Here is a 22,825-nt window from a genome sequence, read left to right on the forward strand (position 1 = left end):
TGGTGCATGAAAAACGAAGCTATTCACAGAATGACGAACCACAACTGCAAAAGATTTTTTAATATATGTTTGATGCTCCTTTAGAAATTTACTCATATATAATCAGCTAGACACCATTTATGATATAACACACCAAAGCATGTTAAATGTGCAAGAAGCAGCCCGTCTAAAGCATTTTTTATGATTATATTGAATTTAGCATTCCGATATGAGGTGTACAGAACATTTTGCAGCTCCGAACACATGGTTTGAATCACTTGTGTTTTGAAAGTGTCCAAATGAATTTGAATTTCAATAAGAGGCATTCTTTTTTCTGTGTGGGGTTTATTCAAGTAAGTTACTGCAAAAAGTAATAATAATAATAAATTGAAATATATATATATATATATATATATATATATATATAACACAAGGTGTCCCACAGAACTTATGCCAATATTTAAAAATATGCGAGTGTCATGTAGCTGGAAAGAACCAAAGTAATGTTGTTCGCCGTCACTTGGGGCTAGTCAGACTATTTTTTGTATTTTGCCCAATTCCGCCTGCGAAAAGTGTCATGCAACTAGTCACATGGCACTTGGCTTGGAAGAAACTTTTATGCAACATAAGGTAGCCAAAAGATGGACAGAGAATTTTTCATGATGGCCTACAATTTTCTGGTCGACAATTTTGCTTTGATTATAATACTTAAGTTAATAAAAACTAATTATGTATTTAGGCAGAATAAAAAGAAGTAGTCTATTTGTGCCGAACAACGGCAAGGCACATTACCTTGGTTCTGTCCACCTACATGGCACTTGCATATTTTTTAATTTTGGCACAACGTGGGGCACTGTGAGTGTGTACACGTGTTTTATTTGAAAAACCAAACTGTTTTCCCCAAGATAGATAGGTATCGGGGAAAACAATTTGTTCGGGCCACTGAATGCTTACACCCTCTCTGGAAAAAAATCATGGCTACATGCCTGATAAGTCATCATGTGAAGTGTCAGAAATAAAAAGTAGCATAACATGCATCTAAAGCCCAAGTAGGTGGTGGTAACATCTCAAAATGTGTACAACGAAAATTGTATTTTTTCTCTGTATGAGTTTCTAAAAACGACCATGAAAATTTGATGACTGGAAGGGAACAAGATGACTACAGGGCTGTTGTAGATTTAGAAACTGCCCACCATTCAAATTATTTTAATAAATTATCTTAAGGCAATATGCTTCCCTTCCTGTGATTTCTAACCTTGTTCAGTACAGTCAACTGCTGCTAAGGCTTTGCCAACGATGCTGTACATTCAGTGTCGAAGCAAATAATTTCCCCAAGCTCATTCCTCAAGCCCAACTAGACCGGTCTCGCACCTTGCCTCATTGAGGTTGTGAGCGTCATTTTTAGTGGACATCATCAAATTTTTCTGCGCTACAGGAGATACATGACATGTGCAGTGAACAACAAGAAGTAAAAATGATAAAATTCAGTTTAGTGCTCAAGAATTCAACAGTTGGTTAGGCCAATCAAAACTCTGAGGGAACGAAATGTTTCATTCGTAAGAGTGCATTAACTTGGTCATTTTTTATTGTGCTCATCATTAAATCATGAGAAGAATAGCTGCAGTGCAAACACGTTCTGGACATAATCCAAACTCACAGACAGCTACTTACCAATAATTTAAAGAGAAAAATTGCATAATAAATGTATTCTGCCGTCATTAGCCTATGGAAACAAAACATGACGTCTAATGAAGAAGTATGTAAGCTATGCGCCATGCTATGAGCAAACGGAAAGGAAAATAAAAGGCACAAAATTGTGAGACAAAGACAGCAGTATTGATTAAGTATCAAATGGAAGTATATGACATCCTAGTTATGATTAAAAGGAAAGAGCAAAACGTCATTTGATGATGGCATAGATAATTGGTGGTCTCTTTAGGCAACAGAATGGACACAGAGAAAAGATACAACCATGGGTGACAGAATTTTGCATGGAGTGGTTGCTTCAAGAAAGCTGCCGGAATGAGGAGTGTTAATAGCTGCAGAACAAAGATAAAGTTAGCCCTGCAATTTACTTAATCTGAATCAAAATAACAATATTCACAATAACAGGAAATGAAATGAAACACTTCCAACAGAATTCAAGGCCAATGTAGGAGGAGTTCACACGTACCCATAACAAATATATATGTTGTAATCAGCACTGAAATAAAAAAACTAGGTGTTCCCTCCAACTGTGGATTGTATGGTTGATGTGTACATGTACAGGTCAATCCACTGTTACAAGGACCAAGCGAGCACGTGGCTCATGCTCCGCACGGCGCCATGTACGAAAAGCGGCAAAAACGAAGAGTATGCACGACACAGCACAGGGGCGGCACATGACGCACATCGTCTGCTGACCACCATCACTTCGCCTGTGTGCAGCATGAAGCACGGCATACAGCTTGGCGACTACATGTCTTGAGCCGCGGTTGCTATGAACATGATCTAAAGCATCAATGTTGCACTTGACTTGCCATCCCAGCCATCTGGATGCTAAGAGCAAAGAAATGATCATGCTTTCAGAACATTATAGGCGACATGAAGCGCTGTTTTTCGGGAGGAAGCTTCGCGTTCTGGCGTTATCGCACAGCAGATCCAAAAACATTCACTTCGTGGATGGAGCGTGGCAACTGACTCAACGAAACAAACACGAGTGACACCGCAGTTTGTTTTCGGCACTGTTGTGCATGGCATGTTTCAGTTATGTCTGGCTAAGATGCGCTCAGTCTGTCAAGTTGCTCGAAGATACGAAATGCTGTGTAACGCAACCATTGGCCAATTAGGAAACATGAACATGCATATGTTAATATGTTTTGCATGCATATGCAAAAATGACAATGAGGAAGTGACACTAATGTATATCAGCAAATACATGCAAAAGAACTTGCAATTACTGATGGTGTCGTGAATGTGTTTCCTTGCACGGAATCCTTGCGCAAGACGCAGCACAGCAAAATTATTTGGCATGTCAAGAAAATACCATTCTCCAAAATATATTTCTGCCACTGCTTATTCGCGTTCTCCGCCACAGTAGTAGAAGTGAGTGTACTTATGTGCTTTCTACATCTCACGGGCGGCAGTGTACGAAATGAAATGTCTATCCATGAAGCGGGAGACTTGACGTGCGATTGCACGGCAAGGCGGCCATGCGTGAGCAAAGCGAAGCGGCTGTTTGGAAGCAGACGACGCACAGCATGCACTTGGTTTCACCACTTCTCTTAGATGGCGCTGCATGGAGCATGAGCCACACTCTCATGTGTTCGTTCTAACAGTGGACCCACCTGTACATAACACCTAAGACAATGTTCAACATTGTTCTACATCCAACTCTATGGCTCGAGCACAGCTGGTTAATGCAATAGATCCTGGACATATCGAACCCGAAGGAGATCCTGAAATAATTCAATATATTGATGATGAATTGATGAAATACTGTGATTGCAACGCTAACCCTAAGGCTATGTTGACACTGGAGAAGCGGCAAGCGGACGAAAAGACCAAAGCAGGCAGAAAATCTTTTCTGCGCATGTCCAAGATGTTCACATTTGTTTTGCCACTGCAGCGGAAACCCCTGATGCTTTCGCCAGCATCCATTAAGTCTGCGTATGCTTGTCCGAGTGGTGGCACTGTTCATCGCACCATTTCAAGCAGCATTCATTGGCCCATAAGTTGTTAAAAGCTAGCATTTTGCACACCTGCGCATGTCGTCGCTAACTTTCGTCTACCATGGAAGAGGAAGAAGACATAGTTCTGATACTTTTAGCTAGTTGTTTTTTCTAAAAATGGACTATGAACAACGGAAGATGTTAAATTTTACGACCGGATGTTTACATGCCAGTGCAGCTTCCAGGGAAGTGGAATGGCTTCCCGCTTGGCTGTGGTGGGGAAAAAAAATAATTAAAAAACTAAAGAAAAAAACAAAAACAAACAGGCCGAGACCGAACAGGCTCGCCGCCTAATTTTCCGTCCATTTCGCCGTCTAGGCGGGCAGATTTCATCAAGTTTTTGCCACTCCCACCTGCTCCAAGACCAAATGTGAATGTAGCCTAAATGCTTGCGTCACGCGGACGTGAGACTGGTGCACCTCATGCAGGCGTCTAAAGTGCTTCTTGCACACTTTTTATTCAGCGTGAGGTAGAAATGGAAGAAGTGCAGAAGTAAACCAGCATCTCTGGCTATGTGCAATGCTGCCGTCAGTGCACTTGTATAGCTTATACTGCGCTTGCGTGTCAACATGCCGAGTTGGAACGGCCAATCACAAATGCTAGAAACGAGTTGACAAGCCAAATGCTACATTTGACAGTGGCTTGCAGCACATCTGTGCCAAGTCCCACAGATATGTAACCCTGTGAGCACAAATGAAACGCATCCAATGCAGACTGTGGGCCCGAAAATTGCACAGCACCACGGTCGCAATGGTCTTTCTGCGAAGTATTGATGTGGCGTGTGGTGGTTTTAGTAAATCCAAACTGTAATGTCAGAATCTTTATAGATGGGCGCTGAGCTTTGATTAAATTTGGCCGCTCATGGAACCCTAAGATGCCCTCGCGGAATCCCCTAGTCTACAAGAAAACAAAACAATGCGAATTTGTCAGCATTAATTATTTCTGAAGATGTGAAAAGTGATCACAGCTACATTAGAAGCATAGATGCTCCTTGCTACGTAGCATAAATACCACAGCCGCTGCAGCGCGCTGCGACAAGCCTGCCCGCTAAGGACAATCGAGTACAGTGAGTGGCCTTTGTGGGTGACATGGCTCCACGAACATGGGGAGCTGGCCTGAGCACCAACATCCGACTGAAACAGGTTGTCTCCTTCCCAAGTTGCACACCTTCAAGATGTGTCGTCATCCTGGTCGAAGCTCACTACGTTAGGAATCCTTTCAATACGAGTCTGCAGTGCCGCATCCATCGCTTACCCGATGTGGGCGCTGAATATGCACTTGCACGAACGAACATAAAGATGACATTTCATTTGAGCCTTGGAAGTTGTGTGATTGAAAGGGAATGTGCTACTTGCCACTCGGTGCAAAAAAACAGAGCCGCGCATAGCTATGTACATGGTAGCACAGTAAAGGGAAGACACAGCGTGAACTGAACAGTAAGTTGAGGGATAACCTAGGAGTTTGGCACGTCATATTCACCAAAAGGGGAATTAGTGGTGTCTAGGTGAACAGCGGTGGAAATGAAAAAAGGTCTTTGGGAGAGCTTTTGGAGCAGGAAAAAGGTCTTTTGGAGCTCCTTTTGGAGGAGAAGAAATGTGTTTGTAACAGAATTATTCGCTTTTGTATCCCATACTTTTGTGTCACTACAAGAAGTGTAAAAACAATCTAGGGGTGTACACCTTTTCAGTTGAACCTTAAACACTTAGAAAGCTAGAAATATAGTCTATGAGGCAATCTTTGATTACGAATAACTCTACTTCTGCTGAATATATTGAAAAACCTTTCGCTGCAAACTATTTCTGAAATAGTCTAATTAAACTTAAAATGCATTTCTCAACTTCAATAAAAAGTGCTTCAGGACCCCTGCGCAGGTACAGGGGAATGAACGCTTCTGTCTGCCTCATGCTTCAATGCGTATCCGAAACTAGAGATTGTGCGACCTCCAGCACTAAACGGGAGGGAAGACTGCGCATATGAAGCCACGTCCATGTCAGCCCAGCCTAACCTTCGTGCCCGCACAGATAACTTCCAAGATAGGGCATGCACGAGCCTCGTATGCACTCAGCTGCACTGACAGGCATCCGCAACCACAGCTGGGCTGGAGGAAGAGACATGCACTCGCTTGCCCCTTCCAGTGCACGCTTGATCATGTTACCCTATGCAACATCCTCCATTCCCCTCCTGGAGCACGTGCAGGAAGAGAACACAGATCAAGTAATTATCTTTCTCAGCTAACCCTCGAAAGCTTTTCTGTGCACCCACAACATACGGCACAGAAGGTGCAAAAGCATTTTATTGCACTTGGGCATTACACAGAACATAACACTACTCCACTTGAGTCACATGACATGTTCTGTCATGCGGCAAGCAACTTGAAAGGTGCATACGCAAGCAACTACTATTTGACCTTCTTATCCGAGGTAGTTTCCATATATTGCCTCAGTGTTCCTTCGTGGCGGCAGTGAAATTCCATTGTACTGAAATCGTGTTTAATCCCTTATTTGTCAGTGACATACCAGTATGTTTCCGCATTTTGTCATGCCATGTCATTGACATACCCGTATGTTCTCCACTCTCTAGTGAGGACCATAATACAAGTGCATTTGCTATTATCCATGTCATTTTTTCCCTTCGGAATTAATGGAAATAAACTGTTTCGTTTGTTTCATAATACCTGAGAAAAAAAACTGACACTGGTTTGTGTGTTCCCTTCGAAAAAATTCGATACTGAAAGGGTTAAACACACTTCGTTATATTGAGGTCCAAAACACATGGTGTTCTATAAACAAAAAGTTATAAAAAGTTGAACACTTCCTTATGAGAATTTTGATATAATGAAGCTTGTTATATCAAGGTTTAACTGTGTGTTCTGCTCAATCTGATTTTGAATATGAACCACCAGCCATGCTGAAACTTGCACCAACCACACAAAATACACATTTGGCAGATTGCCCTTGGCAAAAAAAAGTCAAGACACATCCTGCATGCCTCATGAACACTATTTGTCTCTCCAGGCAACTAATGCGGTCATACTAATGAGGGTTCACCATGAACGAGGGAGACGCAATTGCTCAGTTCAGCGCTGAGGAGCCTCCACGCAGAGTGGCCATGTCATGACTGCGCAGTGCCCATCAGCAGTGCAGCATGTGATGGCCCGCTCACCTTGTCATCCTTGCCAAATTCCACCTTCTTTTCCCGCCCGTCACGGCCACGCAGGCTTTTGGTCTCTGTTGTCTTCACCATCAACTGGGTTGCCAGAAAATCCTGACAGTAAAAGACATAAGACATAAGGCAGCACTCTGCTTGCTTAGCACTAAAGAGGGGTTCCCAAGGTCTCTGCCTTTGGAGAATCCAAGTGGCTTTAAAAAAGTGCAAAGAAGCCACTTTTTTTCTTGCACTTCCATATACACACGAGAAGAGAGAGAGAGACAAAGAAAGAAGAAAACAGTAACCAAAGAAGAAAGAAAAGAAATAAAACAGATGAATGGCCTCTTAAAAACAACTGCACTCAACCAGCAAAATGGCTGCAAAGGATTTATTACATTGAAATAAGAGAAAAGACAGCATACAATACACATGATTGCTAAGGGTTGGGCAAGTGAGCCAAATAACATGGTTGAGTTGGTAATTTGTGGTGACAGTTAGCACAGTGTACAAGGTGCTGTAGAAACGGGGATCCTTTTTGATTCCTTGCATTGCATCCTGCATGCTGTGCTTGCTGTTTCCACCAACTAGGTGTGTCGTAGCAGTGAAGAAAAATGAGAGGGGCAAAAAAATTGAATTGGTGCTCAAACACCTGAAATATTTGTCAACAAAACCCAATTGGCTTCACGAAATCATGTTTGGGACCCCTTCACTAAGGGCCTATTCACACTGGGGAAACAAGTGGGCCAACACTATCCACAACCACATAAGAAACGTGGTGTCAGCAACCCTGTTACAATGGATGGCTAACAAATGTTTGCGAAACATGTCGCAGGTGACTTGTTGGCCAACAGTTCGGTCACAATTTGCCTGCCCCATTGAAAAACATGTTGGAAACATGGCAATGCTAGATAAGTAAAAGCTACTAGTTTTGCAGTAGTTTCACTATTTAAGTCCCTATTTACCTAGTCTCAACATCCCTTTATACTTGTCAAGCATCAATAGCATAACAAGCTTCCTATGTGATATCTTACTTCCACCACAAATTCTGTGACAAAACGTCTCATGAATTACGACTGCATCACCAGTTCGAGCATCCCTAAGCTTGGTTGTGTGTACAAGTAGGAGAAGCAGCCATTAATACAGTATGTGACAGAAGTGGTTGTTGATGAAGACAGTAGGCAATGGGTAAAAGTGAGTACTATAGAGATAGTCTTCAGGATTTATAGTTCAGGGTGGACAAAGCAGAAGAAGGTTGATGCACAATGCAAGTAGCCTTTTATCTCCACGTTAACCCTGCATTACAAGCTTCAAAGATCATGTGCCAATAGGCTCAAATTTCCACCATTCAGTAGAGGTTTTGCTGGTGTGTGACAAAAGCAAGAAAGGACAATGCTATGTTTTGTATAGGCAGGATTCATTTTACCTTCCTGATGGCATAAGCTTCTGTAGAGAAGAAACATGACATGCTAAGTGTCCCTTGCTGAAGTGTGCTGTGAGCTGCCCAGTGAAACTTTAATATTACAAGAAGTGCAGTCTTAGGGGACGCACAGAGTTCAAGCGTCTCACAAAGAAAATAAATGGGATGAAGCCAGATAAAGCTCCATAGCATGCTCTGCGACATGTGCATGTTAAAACAAGAATAATAACAATAAATGAAAACTTAAAAAAAAAAAAACACGGGCACAAAAATGCGGCTACACATGCTGTTGCCAACACTTTGTCGCTTGCCTTTTGTTGCCGAAAGTTGTCACACCAAACAACATCGTTGCTGTTGGCAACAGAGATGTTGACCAACGTGTTGACCAACACGTCGGGAAACATGTTGGTCAGCTGTTGGGAAACATGTTCCGCAGTGTGAATAGGCCATAAGACAGTAACCAGCACATTTTTTACGCGACATATACACCTTTTGCTTTGTTTGAGAGGCCTGAATGTTGTGCTGCGGAATAAGTACAAGGTGGTGTGGCATTCAAGAGGCAAGAAGGTAAGCATGGTATTGGAACAGTGCCAGTGCTTCATTTTACATAGGGCCAGAGGAAGATAAAGCTGCACTAACTCGCTAGAAAACACACAAGGTCCTTCTGCAGCACAAGAACACACAATCTGCCAAGCCAGAAGAGTGATTACTTTCTGCCATCAATGTTTCACGACAATTCTTTCTTTACATTTTAGCCAACAGGCTTTGCAATAAATATTATAACTATTAAAGTACTCTTTGCTTTCAAAAATACACCTAGCTAAAATGCTTTCTACAGTCACACTTTTCAACAGTTCTTTTTTTTTTTTTCAATCTTGACAGATGTTTGCAGGAGATGTGAGCATCAGCACAGGAATGGACACTGACCTGTATGTGTCCCATGACCTCCTTCTGCATTTCAATGGCCATCTGAAAGACATCGTGGTCAGAACTGTTGTACATGATAGCATTTTGAAACATCAGCATCATGTCCCGCTGAAATTCCAAGGTCGTCTTGATGTAGCCACTTTCAATGTTTTTCTTGATTGTCAGCAAATCCATTGGTCTACACGAAAAACAAAGAAATAGGGTCACACAAAGAAATACGCCAATAATAAAGATTGGCATAAAGGTGAAAAAAAAAAATCATTTTAACCTGTAGACAATGCTATGGTAACCTGGGGCCATTTCATCTGTGACTGGGTGTAAAAACACATTTGCATATCTGGAAATAAGAAAGCAGAGAGAAAATGAATATGCTCACTCCAAGGCCCTCATATGCTTTGGCATACACATACTTGTGGTTGGCTGCTGCTCTCCAGACCAACATAATAGATTTCTTCCACACCTTATAGTCTCGAACGACCTCAGAGTCCTCACTGCAATAAATAGCATGTCAATAGCATCACCCTCCACAAAGAACTAAAAATATTGCCAAGACACTCCAGCTAGTTTGCAGTAAGTAAAACATCGCATTCAAGACTCATGAGTGCACATTATACCAGGTGTGTTTGTTTTTTTTTTTTAGATATACAGAAATTTTGTTAAATTACCTGTGGCAAATAGCCCAATTCTAATCCTTGACCTGGACTGCTAAAAAATGTAAACAATACTTGCACAATAAATCACATTGGCAAATCAGTTCTGCAGAAGCTCGCAAGGTGGAGGAAAGTACATGAAAGGGAAAAATTGGCATCCACCCGAACAACTGGCTGACAGCGGTGAGATGGACTTTGCGACGTGGTGCTGTGTCTGCAATGAGTGCTTGGTTCTTGCTTTGACTTGCTAGGCTTCATTTCGTGGTTGTTCTGTTTAGAACTGTAGGGAAGCTAGATTGTTGATTGTTAGCTAGGTTGTGTTTTCCTAGATAGATTTAGCGAGCAGGACCAAGGCAGTGAAGCAGCAATCATGGAGTTAAGGACACTGCTGAGAGACGAGTTGTTGATAGTTGGTGAGGAACTGGGCCTAGATGTACGCAAGGAAATGCTAAAATCTGAATTATTGGAGCTAATTTCCGAACAGGCCAGTGAGGAAGAAATTGAAATGGGGTTGGAACTTCTGAAAAAGAGAGAAGAATGAGAGAGAAAAGAACAAGAGAGAGAGGAACGCGATAAAGATCGCGAGTTAAGAAAAATGCAACCTGAACTTGAAAGCAAACGTTTGGAGTTGTCTCAAGGAAGTGAAGGGGCTCTGGGACGATCAAGTGGGGCAGAATCGTACCGCATGGACAGGCTATTAAAGCCATTTGAGGTCGGGACCGACATAGGCTTGTTCCTAAGCAATTTTGAAAGGACTTGCGAGAAGATGAACTTCGGTCCGAGTACATGGCCACAGCGGTCGCTGTCAGTGTTGCCGTGTGAGGCGACGGAAGTAATCGCCAGACTCAGTGCACAGGATGCATATGATTATGCAAAAGTTAAGGATAGTCTCCTGAAGAAATACTGCCTTTCAGCTGAAGCTTTTCGGCAAAGGTTTAGGAGCACAGGCAAGAAAGATAGCAAGGGGTATCCAGGGTTTGCATACGACTTAAAGGCCAACCTAGTCGAGTGGCTGAAAAGCGCGGAAGCGTACGACAGCAGAGACATGACCATTGAATGCATGTGTATAGAGCAGTTTTACAAAAGCATCCCCCAAGCTGTGAAACTGTGGCTGCAAGACAGAGGGAATGTAAACACTGTGGAAAGGTCGGCTGAATTAGCCGAAGAGTACGCAAAGCGTAGAAAGTTGAACGCCGAGGACGGAAATTGGGACAGTCGAAATGGACCGTGGAAACCATTTCTGTTTAAAAGGGGTTCGCAGACTAGACGATCAGAGCCTGTAGACGTGGAGGAAAAGCCTGCAGAAAAGAGCGAGGAGAAACCTAACATGAAGCTACAAAGGAAGCCCATGCAAGTTTCTCAGAAAGAAAGCCTCGCAGTTAAGAAAAACTCGTCCTGGTCCGGGACTGGAACCCAGGACCAACGCCTTTCTGGGGTGCTCCCTGTACCATCTGAGCTAACCAGGAGGCTACCCAATTGCACAGCGAGGGTAAATTAGTCGACAACTCAAGGCACTGGGGCAATGAATACGGCAAATCAGTTCTGCAGAAGCCTGCAAGGTGGAGGAACGTATATGAAAAGGAAAGCTAGCATCCACCCAAATTGTAGCGCAAAGCTACAAAGGAAACCCATGCGGGTTTCTCAGAAAGAAAGCCTTGTAATTGAAGAAAATATTGTCCTGATCCGGGACTCGTACCCGGGACCAACGCCTTTTCGGGGGGCAGTCTCTCTACCATTAGAGCTAACCAGGAGGCTAGCAGAGCGAGGGCAAATTAGTCGACAAATCGAGGCACTGGGACAGTGAATATGGCAAATCAGTTCTATGAAAGCCCGCAAGGTGGAGGACGAAAGTGGAGGACGCAACTGTATCATGAAGCTACAGTCTGGGCTTCAGTCCTGGACCAGGATGAATTTTTCTTCATCTGCGAGGCTTTCTCTCTGAGAAACCCTTACGGGTTTCCTTTGTAGCTCCGTGCTACAATTCGGGTGGGTGCCAATTTTTCTTTTTCAAATAAATAAAAATGCTCAATTGATTAGCAAAATCTCTCTCATTAGGTTTTTAACTAATTGCTTTGCAGCATATATTGAATTGACAAACTGCGGCCAGATGGTTTACAAGGCATATCTGCTTGAAAAAGAGTGCCGAGGATGGCACTGGTTTCAGGACATATGCCGCCAAACTTGAAGAAAATGTGTGTTTGGTTTTGTATATTTATAAACATTTTTTTTTTTCAGAATATGTATGCGCTTTACATATTTGCAATACCGCTATTTTAGTATCTCACGTCTTTTTGTACATGTAGTTTAAATGTCTGCCATTTCTTTAGTGAATATCTTGTATTTGGACCTTTCACTAGCCGAGTTGGCTATTGGTTCAATCATGTTTTGTTGTATTGGTTTCATAAAATAAAATTATGATGATGATGATGATGATGACGATGATGATGAGAATGCACTGTTGTTCCACTTGCATTTTTTAGCAAAACACTGTTTTATGGATTGAAGCACCAAATTAACTGAAACGCGTATGTATATTGCTGCACACTTCGGGATTGAGTACCTCAAAACTGGTGTCATTCGGAGAATTCACTCTGTGCCTTGCACAGCGATATTACTGCCTTATGCCCTTTTGGAACAGCCAAATATATGTTTCAGAGCAGCAAAAGGGGTTTTCAAAGCAGGAAACCCATGTGAAAGCAATAAATAGGTGCTTATTCATAATTTCGTTAGAAACAAAGATACTGCTTCGTCACAGTGTTCACTAGGGACTGCAATGAAGCAGTGGTGTCCGAAGATGCGCTCAAAACGCATATAAGTAGCTTAGAAAAGCACACAAGCACGTGGACAGGCTACCTGAAGACTTTGGAGGCATTTGAGAACTTTTATAATGACCTTGTCACTATATATGTATCCTCTAAAACGAAGCAGTCTGTGAAACAAAAAGGTAATGTTGATAATACACCAGAGGTTCATGTAGTAGGCAATCTCTCCTCTCTCACATCCTTACATTAAATTGGTATTTATTTTACTGTTGTGTGTTTGTTGCAGCACCATTTATTATCTCCATATTGTATTAGTCATTTAAAATTGAATTTGTAAGTTAGATAAAAACAATGTTAATTTTTCGCAAACTTCTGTTATGGCAGTTTAGAAACAGATAACACAACCATGCTCTCTCAAGGTGTTTGAGACATTTACCAACAAAGCTACACATACATTGCAATATGCCAGCTACTTGTAAAAAAAATATTTCGAACTTGGCACATGCAAGCCTGAAATAATGTTTGTACTTGTCTCTCATATCGCTACATATTTACAGCCAAATTTAGAGATACAAAGGTTTATTATTATCTCAACCAACTAGCCAACCAAGGACTGTAACATGCTTCTAGCATTACAGTCCTTCTTCCTACTCCCCTTGCTTAAAATGCCCTTCTCATTTTAGAAAAGTAATTTTACAATGTATTTTAATAAAAAAAGTTGACACATTATATGGGCACTTTGGCAGCTTTTCTGAGATATGTCCAATGAAATGGACGCATGAAATGCAGTGCAATACTATCTATTTGCCTGCCTAGTTGGTGCCTGTACTGGAGACATTCTGTGCGTGCTTGGATACATTTCACTGTCACAGAGCACAGCTAATCTGAGGTATTACAAAGCAGCTTACATGACACACTCCATTTTAATATACCAAGTAGCACTACAAATACCTGAAAGGTTTCTCTCAGTGGTCGCATTTGCAACCAAAAAAAAAGTCACATATGCATGCATGCCAACCTATAAACATTAATATTCGTAATATCCCATGGACACATTGAGAGGGTGGGGTTGTTAGTTGCATGGAGTTTGTCTTTTTGAAGGCTTGCTCTGAACACATAACTTTTGAGAGATATGTACGCATTTCATTAGAGGGCAACTGTGGTGATTTTTCGATATCCAGTGACCTTAATAAAATTTTGGATGTACATTCTTTTTTGCACTCTTGATTATCTGTGCCAAACGATATGACTGCAAGTCATTAAGTTTTCTTGTCAGTTAATTTTAAAGATTGGTTGCGTGTTTCAGACTCATGCCCATGAATGTGACTTCTTACGTAACACATAACTGGCTACCCTGGGTTTGCGACGTCGGAGACTACACCCTGACTTTGCCCAGAAACAAAAAAGCTGACTCCTTTTTCTATGAGAGAACGGCTGACAATCATTATTTTGACACACGTGATAACCAGTGATTCTCTTCATTTTGCCGCAGCACAATGCATTGAGCTTGAGGCACATCAGCGGCAGGTCAAAGGCCAACAACCATCCTTCAGCGGTCACATCGTCGCTGAAATTGCCGTTACCTAGTTCAGAAAAGCTGGAAAAGCTGCCTGTATCATCGGAAGACAGCATAAGCTTCACTTTTTTGCCGTTATAACCATGTGTACTGTGTGAACATTACAGCCATGGAGGATCTGATGTCATCGACTCGTCACGACGTCACATGAAAGCTACCCGTTTTGGTTTTGGTACCTCATTTATTTGTTATTTAAAATTATTGGCGAGTTCCTAAGCAAATTGAACCAACCTACCGGCGACAGGACTGTGAACGCCATTAAATGACAATATCCTAATACAGTCGTGCCCACTTGTATTGATACCGGTTTTAACAATATATCGGTTATAAGAATGACAAGCTGCTGCACCATTAACTTTTGTATCTGTTCCCAGGGTGACGTAACCCGCTTACTACAATGCCCCGATGCCACATTATCGGTTATAACGATAAAATCTGACTGTTGGGTCTCCGAGCCGAAAGGTAGTGAAATCCTTGAAAAGAAAAAGAAGAAAAGAAATTCGAGCTGCTGCTCCAACAGCCATAGCGTGCTAGTTTTCCAGCCATCTCCACACGCCTCTCTCCCATTGCCCTTCCACCCCTCCGAACATGAATGGGCTGCGCTTGTAGCTCTAAGCCGCCCCACCCTCTGAAACATGATGAACTGCTTCAACTGCGCTGCTCGCAGGTTGGTCTCTCTCTCTCCTCATTCAGCGCAGTTCTGCAAACAGCCTAATCACTCACGTTCGTCTTTGTTGGTTGCATCGAAATCGTTCCTGGCCAAGCGGTTTCTCAGCCTCGTATGACCAACAGTTGGTTTGACTCACCGCTAAAACGGAAGATGGCTTATCTGTCCGCTAATCATTGGCAATGCATGACGTTGCCAATGAAAAGAAAGCCACGGCTATCGATTTGGAAAGTAAATGCTTCTAACCGATGAGGCAATCGTCATGAACGTGCCTGCATCAGATAGCGACGGCGATGACGGCAGCGATGACGCGGTAGGGCAGGCTGCCTCAACGTTGTCCTCGCATGAGCCCTGGCAGATGATTCAGTCCCTCCAGGACTTCATTTTCGCGAGGAGCCTTCCACTGCACTACGTGGAGCGCCTGGATGCCTTGGTGATTCAGTCCCTCCAGGACTTCATTTTCGCGAGGCGCCTTCCACTGCACCACGTGGAGCACCTAGATGCCTTGGAAGATGTAGGCAAGCTTCGCAAAAGCATGCATGGCTGATGGGCATAAGGTTTTCTTGTGCAAGCCAGTGAGAAGTGCGTGGTGAGATGCTTACGGCGATCTCACCTCAACATTTCTTCTGGATTTCTCAAGCTGACAGGCTGCTACGGCAGCCTTCTGGCAATATTTAAAAAGCCCCTTTTAAAAGGCCCCAATATTTAAAAGGCACCAAAGCGATGCTCGGCAGTGCTCGCATATCGCGTGCCAGCCGTGACTCCTCTTTGCAGTTAACAGTGCCATTCTATAACACCAACAGCCGCAGCTTGTTGCACGTGATCGGAGCTATTAGGAAGCAGTTAAGCGAGTGAACACAATCAGCAGCTGGATGGAGGAAGGTGCTGGGAAGGGGCACTGACCTCCCTGCTATCATAATTTTCTAACATCAGCTCCGCCATCCCCCTATTTTGATTTTTTCATGCAACCCGGTTATAACAATTATTGGTTATAACAATGGAATTTTCGTGGCACTTGAATATTGTTATAAGTGGGTTCGACTGTATGGTTTAAAAATGCCATAGTTGCCCTTTAACAATCACTTAACGTTAGACACAGCACACAAGCAGCACCAAACTTCGAACCAGACTTGCATGCAATGAATTACATGTAATCAATTACATTATTTCTGTCTTTACTCGGTAACACTCACTGTAATTCAATATCATTTTTCAGTAACTGATCATATGTTACCAGTTAATTTATTGACAAGACAAGCAGTAACAAGCTTCCCTGCTTGCAGAACCTAAATTTGGCAAAAGCTACAGATGAATGCCTGAGATCGTGCCACACAGCAGCCTCGCAAATGCACATGCTGAGACAGGCAAACCTGTGAGTTCAGCATTTGTTTCATCATTTTAAAGGCTCCATAAGACGTTGGCCATTGAACTGAACAGGTATGTCTCGATACCAAAGCCTACTTAGGGAATTAATGCCAGGAAATCAGATACGGACAATATTTTCAGCTTTTAATCAGCCCAAACAGGAGCGTTTTCTCCAAGACTGAGCAACAATGAACCTGCGCTTCATAGAGGACCCAGATGTTGACTAACCACAATATTATGCGCAGGATCTGTATATGCTACGACACTGCCTTACCCCCCTCCCCTTCCCCACCTCAGCGCACACATTGTGCTAAATGGCCAAACTCCCTCTCCTACCCTTGTTTTTCCTATTCGAGCAAGTTCTCGGTGTTGCTGCTAATGTCTTCACAACGAAAACAAGGGACAATGACCTATAAAATTCTTAAAAGGAATTCTTAGTGCAGTTAAGCAACATAAGAAGACTGCCGAGGACAGACTGAAGAGAGGAAAGGAAGGAGGGGGAGGCGGGGGCAAATCAGCTCTTTCTGTTTACTACATCTATGCAATGTTAACATATAATGTAGAAGTAATCAATTACTATTGAGTATTGCCTCAATTACTTCCATGGGGCAGTAATTGGTAACTGTAATCAATTACATTTTCGAATGAAGTAATTGCATTTCTAATCTTACTTTTTTTCTGTAACGTGTACAAGCCTGCTTAGAAAGTTGAGACTGACAAGCAACACATTGTTTTTAGATAACAGTTACTTTTTCAGTGAATTTGCAGCTGCCGTTTTCCTGCTTCAGGAACAAGCCTGTATTAATTTGATTGAATCAAGTACCCCTTGGTGTCCTTTCGCCATCAGAAGATTTCCAATAGAAAGTTCAGAGACAGTGATAACTTTTTTTGCAGACAACAGTTCACCCCTTTGTTATAAAACCTCACAAAACATTTATAAACTTTAAGAAAAATTCAAGAGGGTTGGCAGGTATGCATATGAAAAATATAGATATGACTCATCTAATTTAATGCAACATTAGGTCTCACACTCCTATGTCACTTATTACGATATAATTACCACCTGCGAGGTGTCGCAGATATTCACCTATTAACCACTGAGCAAGCAGAGTGACATGTATCTGCGACCAGTGGCCAAGGAACACCAGCTGCACTCGTAACCAAAGCATAGTATGTTGCATCCTGGCAGAACAAAGGTACACAAATAATACACAATTTGAAGAAGTTGTACAAGTAGTAGTTGTAAGCTATTTAGTAATTAAAAGTGTTGCACATCAAAAACAACCGCAATGTGAAACACGCAGAGTGGGACTTCTACGACCACACTACTTGCATAGCTTCCGCAGCATTGCCTGCTAAGTATGCTGGCCTGCCAATAGGCTTCATTCCACTTAAGCTTTCAAGGTTCATCGTTTGCTAAACTATTTCCTAAATTCCCTGAAAATTCAACACAGGATACATACAACTGTCTATTTGGTTCATTCACTTAGCCAGCTCCTACCATTAGTAGATATTGATAGGTGCCAACTGTCAGCTCTCACAGATTAAACAAGTTAAATATTGGAACAAGCACAGAATTATTTACACTTTTTCAAAATACTTCTAAAAAAGTTATGCTTACCCCTGAAGCACAGATGCTGGGCTGTTGGGAACAGAATCACTGACAGAGCCACCAAGCAGATGTTTACTCAACTCCCCAGTACCATCCTCAGTGCCAGACTCAATATGCTGTGATCCATCGTCCTTCGTGTCCGGCTCGGTGCCACTGGGGGTCTCGGGCGTCTTTGCGTCGTCTATGGAAGACTTGTCATCTTTCAGCTTATCATCATCCATGTCCTCGCTCTGTGGCTCATCTAAGTTTGACATGGTCTCCCCTGCTGGTGATGGTGAGCTGACTGTTCCGGGGGCCCAGGCATCTTTTGATTCTTCTGCATCATCATCTTCTTCATCAGCTGTAGGCAGGTGATCTTCTGGCACATCCCCTTCTGTAAGACATAGACAGGCAAAGAATGTAGTCTTAAATGGCAGTTTTGAGGTACTGCACAAGAATTGTTCTCTAAAAGAATTTCTGAGAAAAAGTGTGACAGCAGCAGACCACGTGGTAATTGAAGCAATAAGTTCACCCTTCCCTCCACAGCTCCTTTGGCATTCTACTGCTAAGGAAGAGCTCCAAGCAGCCACATTCCGATGAGGGTGGAATGCAGAAATGCTAGTATGCCGAGATTTAGGTGCACATTAATTAAACTGAGGTGTTAAAAAAATTGGTTGATCTCTCTTTCAGAATTGGTCATAGCCCAAAAGTGAAACATGTATTCTAAGAAACAGTGGCACCTTCATGCGCATCCAGACATAAAAGTCCGTAAATGTGCAGTCATTTATTAATGACAGTTTCGTTTAAAGCGCGAAGCATTAAGAGAAATAGCAAGCATGTGAGGCCTCTGCTGCTGCGGAGCACAAACACCACCCCAAAGGCTACCGGCACCATAGGTATATACCACGGAGAAAGAAGTATTTGAGGAGAGGAATCTGCTAGGCTACGAGGGCAAACGCAGGCGGCGCGATAATATCACGGTCGAGCAAGTAGAAAATGCAGTTTTTGCCGCAGTAGGAGAGATGACGCGACCAGCACCTTGTCATTGTTTACATGTTCTTCTATGGACACGATGCACAAAAATCGCAATATCTCATATACTGTAAATTTTTCCTGATTTATTTCTGTAACGTCAATAAATCAAAGTGGTGGAGATTTTACCAACAGCTATTAATGAATACTCTCCTTATTACATGCACTGCATTTGAAACGAGCTACTAGTAGTAATTCCGCAGCAGACAACGTCTGCCGCTGCCGCAGTGCACTCACTCGCATGTGGTGTAAGCACATGCGTAGGTGACCTTGGGAGGAAGAGCTCCCAATTTGGACATGCAAACTGTCATGTTTCTTCACAATCTGCAGGCTTTCCGTCTCTATTAAAAGCTCTCACAGGCTACTGCATTGCCCGGGCGGCCCACTGGCTTCTCAGACTTTGCACGCACTTTTTTCTTTGCAATAAAGGCGAGCGCTTTCCATCAATGCTTTTTACGAATGAAGTGGTGGGGTCGTGCAATTCTTAGCATGCAACAAGGACTTCCGAATGGAAGCTGTGAAGCAATTACCAAGAGGGCTAGCAATAGGTTGGTGCTGCAATATTACAGACTTCGACCAGCAGGGTGGTGAGAAATCGATAAGCTCCGGACGAACTCGCTGACTGATCGCAGTATATATAATTAGATAGCAGTAGCAAAGAAATCGAATCATTATGTTTGAAAATTGACCCATAGGATACAGAGGTAGGCATAGTGCATTCCGCACACTTTGCTTCTTACCAGCGTCCTACGAATCGTCAGACACCCGAAGTGATACTATTGCAAAGAGTTGGCGGTTCCCAGTATTGTCATTAACAATGCTTTCAATCATCTAAGGTATGGCAAGGAAGAAGTTAGAAGAACAATCTAAATATGAACTATTGCACAGAGGGTAAGTACTATCATTCGGTGGAACAAATCATACATAACTTATTGATTTCGTGTTTTAAAAAACATTATAGCATTATAGATTTGGCATTATAGATATGGCATTCTAAAAAATACACCACACAGGTAATTGCTCTGTAAGTGACAAATTTCTTTCGTTCATTTTTCAAAGCATTTGCAGCTGGCAAAGAGGTGCAAGAAACATACCGATTCACGTGTAAAGTACTAGTGTGAATCGCCACCAAACGTCTTTGAACCGGCAAACCTCTTCGAAGAGTGCACCGCAGATGTTTTGCGTTCTCGGCGAGCTGACTGACGAAAGAGGGCACGTCAGCGCTATGCCCTACACCGTGACTTTATTGGGACACCTGAGCAAGCGCTGTATCGCCTCCTCAAGAATTCTTGCTCCGTGGTATATACCGACGCGATAATGAGTCCATATGTGGCGAAACTGCGTTGTTACAGCTCTGACAGCATCAGGCACATGCGCCTGTACATATTTTTAAAGGTGAGCAGCCGCATGACAATGGCATGAGCTGCCACAGTGTGACCCAGCAGTGACGGTTGTCAGGGATCACCTTTGAAAAATAACAGAAAACACAGCAGGGACAGTCACCCGTAGACGCCGACTGAAACCACAAGACACTTCTAAGCACTACCATCTTTACGACCCTTATAGGTGTCCAGGCTGCTGGCCGTGTTTTCTACAGATTAGTAGAATAAAACAAATGATACCCAAATACCCTCACAGCAACATATATGCTACAGTCGAATTGCATTATCCCGACCCTGCCACGACCAAAAAGAACTGATCGAATCATCCGGCAGGTCAAATATAACAATGCGCATAAAAATGGCAAAACACATCAATTTATTTGGCAGTATTTTCAAACCAAACGCATGCCCACTTCCTATATGTCCAAAAAAGAAAACTAACTTTGAAGTTACATTAAAAATCGTAAACAAAACAGAAATCTATTGCGAACATGATTTTTTAACCTAAAAAAAAAAAAAAAATGTGTGTCGCACAATGACGACTGGTTTTCTAGTCAGCTTAGCTGCAGTACACTTGTGTTATGCGGTACAGCATATAAACGGCGCAAAAGGGCTCTGGTTTCATATCCGGTTTTACCTTACAGGCAATCTTTGGGCCAACTTGGGGGGAGGGGGGATGCACGTTAGAATCGGGTACATGGTGTAATCTTTGGGCCAATTTTCTTAGGGAGAGGGGGATGCATGTTAGAATTGGGTAAATGCTGTAATTGAAGATTGTGAGCTACAGTTATTGCTTGAAAATCTTCCTAGGGCTGGCTGAAAATAGACGTTTTCGACAGGTGACGACATACGTTCTAACGTAATCACTGCCCCCTAACCTCCACCGAGACAGACACTGCCACTAAAGGAGTCGCTAATGGGGTCACCACAGGGGTCGCCACATTTGTGTGCTGACTGGCCAAGTTCTAACTGTCCGGTGGTGGCCAATTTTGGGATAACAATAACGAAAGATTGAGCGCATGGAAATTCATGGGCACTGGCCAAGACCTTAGTTTGGCATCAAATTAAGCAAAAAAATCAAATCAATGAAAATCTACTGTATATCAAGAGCACAATTTCTTTAATAAATCAAACCTTTCTATGCCTACTTACCAATTAGGTAGGCACAAAACGACTTGTCACTATCTCACAGATTAGCGTAGAGATGACTGCGTGACGGTATTGCATGAGACAGCCAGGTATAAAACAATTTTGTGTTAAAGGGACACTAAAAACAAATATTATTTCAAGGTGAAGTCGTAGATTGGTGCTCGAGAATGTCTAAAGTGTCAACATTATTCCGAACAGAGCTATAGTAATGGACAAATTGAGGTAAATCTTGGACATAATTAGCGACTGTGCCCCGACATTCGGCTACAGGCACCTTGACATAGGCACTCCCCATTTTAATTCTGTCGTTAACACTTGACCAGTCGTAATAAAAAGATAATTGCATTGCTTTGTAAGACAAAAGAAAATGCTACTTGTCCAGTTCTAGTCAATATATAGAAAAAAGAACTCATTGACGTTATCCTTGACACTGACACAGGCTGTTGAAAGGTTTCATTTTCACTCGACCCTACGCTGCCTGCACTTTCACGTTTCAGTAGTTTTGTCATCGCGTAGTGCTGTGCTGGTATCGCTGGCTTGCGAAACTCACAGAAACTGCAAGTAGCTGAGAATTCCACATCCATTTGATGTCACGGGATGCCCAAACTGCGCACAGCATTTGACTAAGAGCAGCTGAAGCAGCAAATCCAAAAATCTGTCTGGAATCGACTCCATGGCCACGCATTTGTGTTTTGCGCAAAAAAAACGTAGCGCCGTCTGTCAGGTGCCGTTTTATTCACTGACGGCAGTAAAGAGTGCTGATGGCATATGCAATGGCACCACTTCCTGCTCGGGGGCAGGTAATCTGAATTGCGCTAAAGGTATGCGGACCCTTCAGACGCGATTTGCTCCTCAATTAAGTCTTTTCTTGGCAAGAAACAAGTGCTGCAAGGTCTCTGAAATATTTTAACAGTCCACGGCGACACTGTATTCGCCTTTAGTGTCCCTTTAAAATAACCCAAACTATAGCATCTCTGATACCCCCAGTATTGCATGCATGAATCTTTCTACAGCTCATGCTACAACATCATCACACAGCATCACTCACGCTTATACTACACAAATAAACCGAACATGATTAGACCTCTCCTAATGTGATATGAAGAATACTGTTGTGATTATGATATTCCTCATGAGGTCGTTCAGGTTGCTAAAAGGCAACAACAATTACCCCTTGGTGCGAGTTCATATAGATATGTGATTGGGCATTGGCACCTCTAAAGAAAAATGACACCCCACACAAACTCATCAAACAAAAGTTCCATGCTCTTCAGGATAAATATCAAAATTACATGGAATTTTACACTGATGACGCTAAAACAAATGGACATGTGGGTATAGGGGCCATGAAAAAAATTGGAAACAAGTGTTCGATTACCACAGCATGACTGTTTACACAGCCGAAGGCTACGCAATAAGAACTGCACTTCAAAAGATCATAACTGACAAACACGAAAACACACTCATATAC

General features: G+C 42.6%; 1 protein-coding gene across 5 annotated transcripts in view; it reads right to left on the minus strand.

Moving 5' to 3' along the window:
- The window catches only part of Brd8 (Bromodomain containing 8), a 113,574-nt gene that overhangs the window by 20,882 nt on the left and 69,867 nt on the right, over window positions 1-22,825 (minus strand). For 3 of the 5 annotated variants that reach the window (XM_065433185.2, XM_065433186.1, XM_065433181.2), the window contains 5 exons: window positions 17,822-18,185; window positions 9,591-9,671; window positions 9,449-9,517; window positions 9,181-9,358; window positions 6,852-6,953 (listed from right to left, as the gene is read on the minus strand). In XM_065433185.2, coding sequence (XP_065289257.1) covers window positions 6,852-6,953; window positions 9,181-9,358; window positions 9,449-9,517; window positions 9,591-9,671; window positions 17,822-18,185 — 794 coding nt within the window. The remainder of the gene's footprint in view (window positions 1-6,851; window positions 6,954-9,180; window positions 9,359-9,448; window positions 9,518-9,590; window positions 9,672-17,821; window positions 18,186-22,825) is intronic. The other 2 variants (XM_065433187.2, XM_065433184.2) reach the window with 1 other exon arrangement.

This window comes from Dermacentor albipictus, chromosome 1, assembly GCF_038994185.2.
Source record: "Dermacentor albipictus isolate Rhodes 1998 colony chromosome 1, USDA_Dalb.pri_finalv2, whole genome shotgun sequence".
Classification (NCBI taxonomy): domain Eukaryota; kingdom Metazoa; phylum Arthropoda; class Arachnida; order Ixodida; family Ixodidae; genus Dermacentor; species Dermacentor albipictus.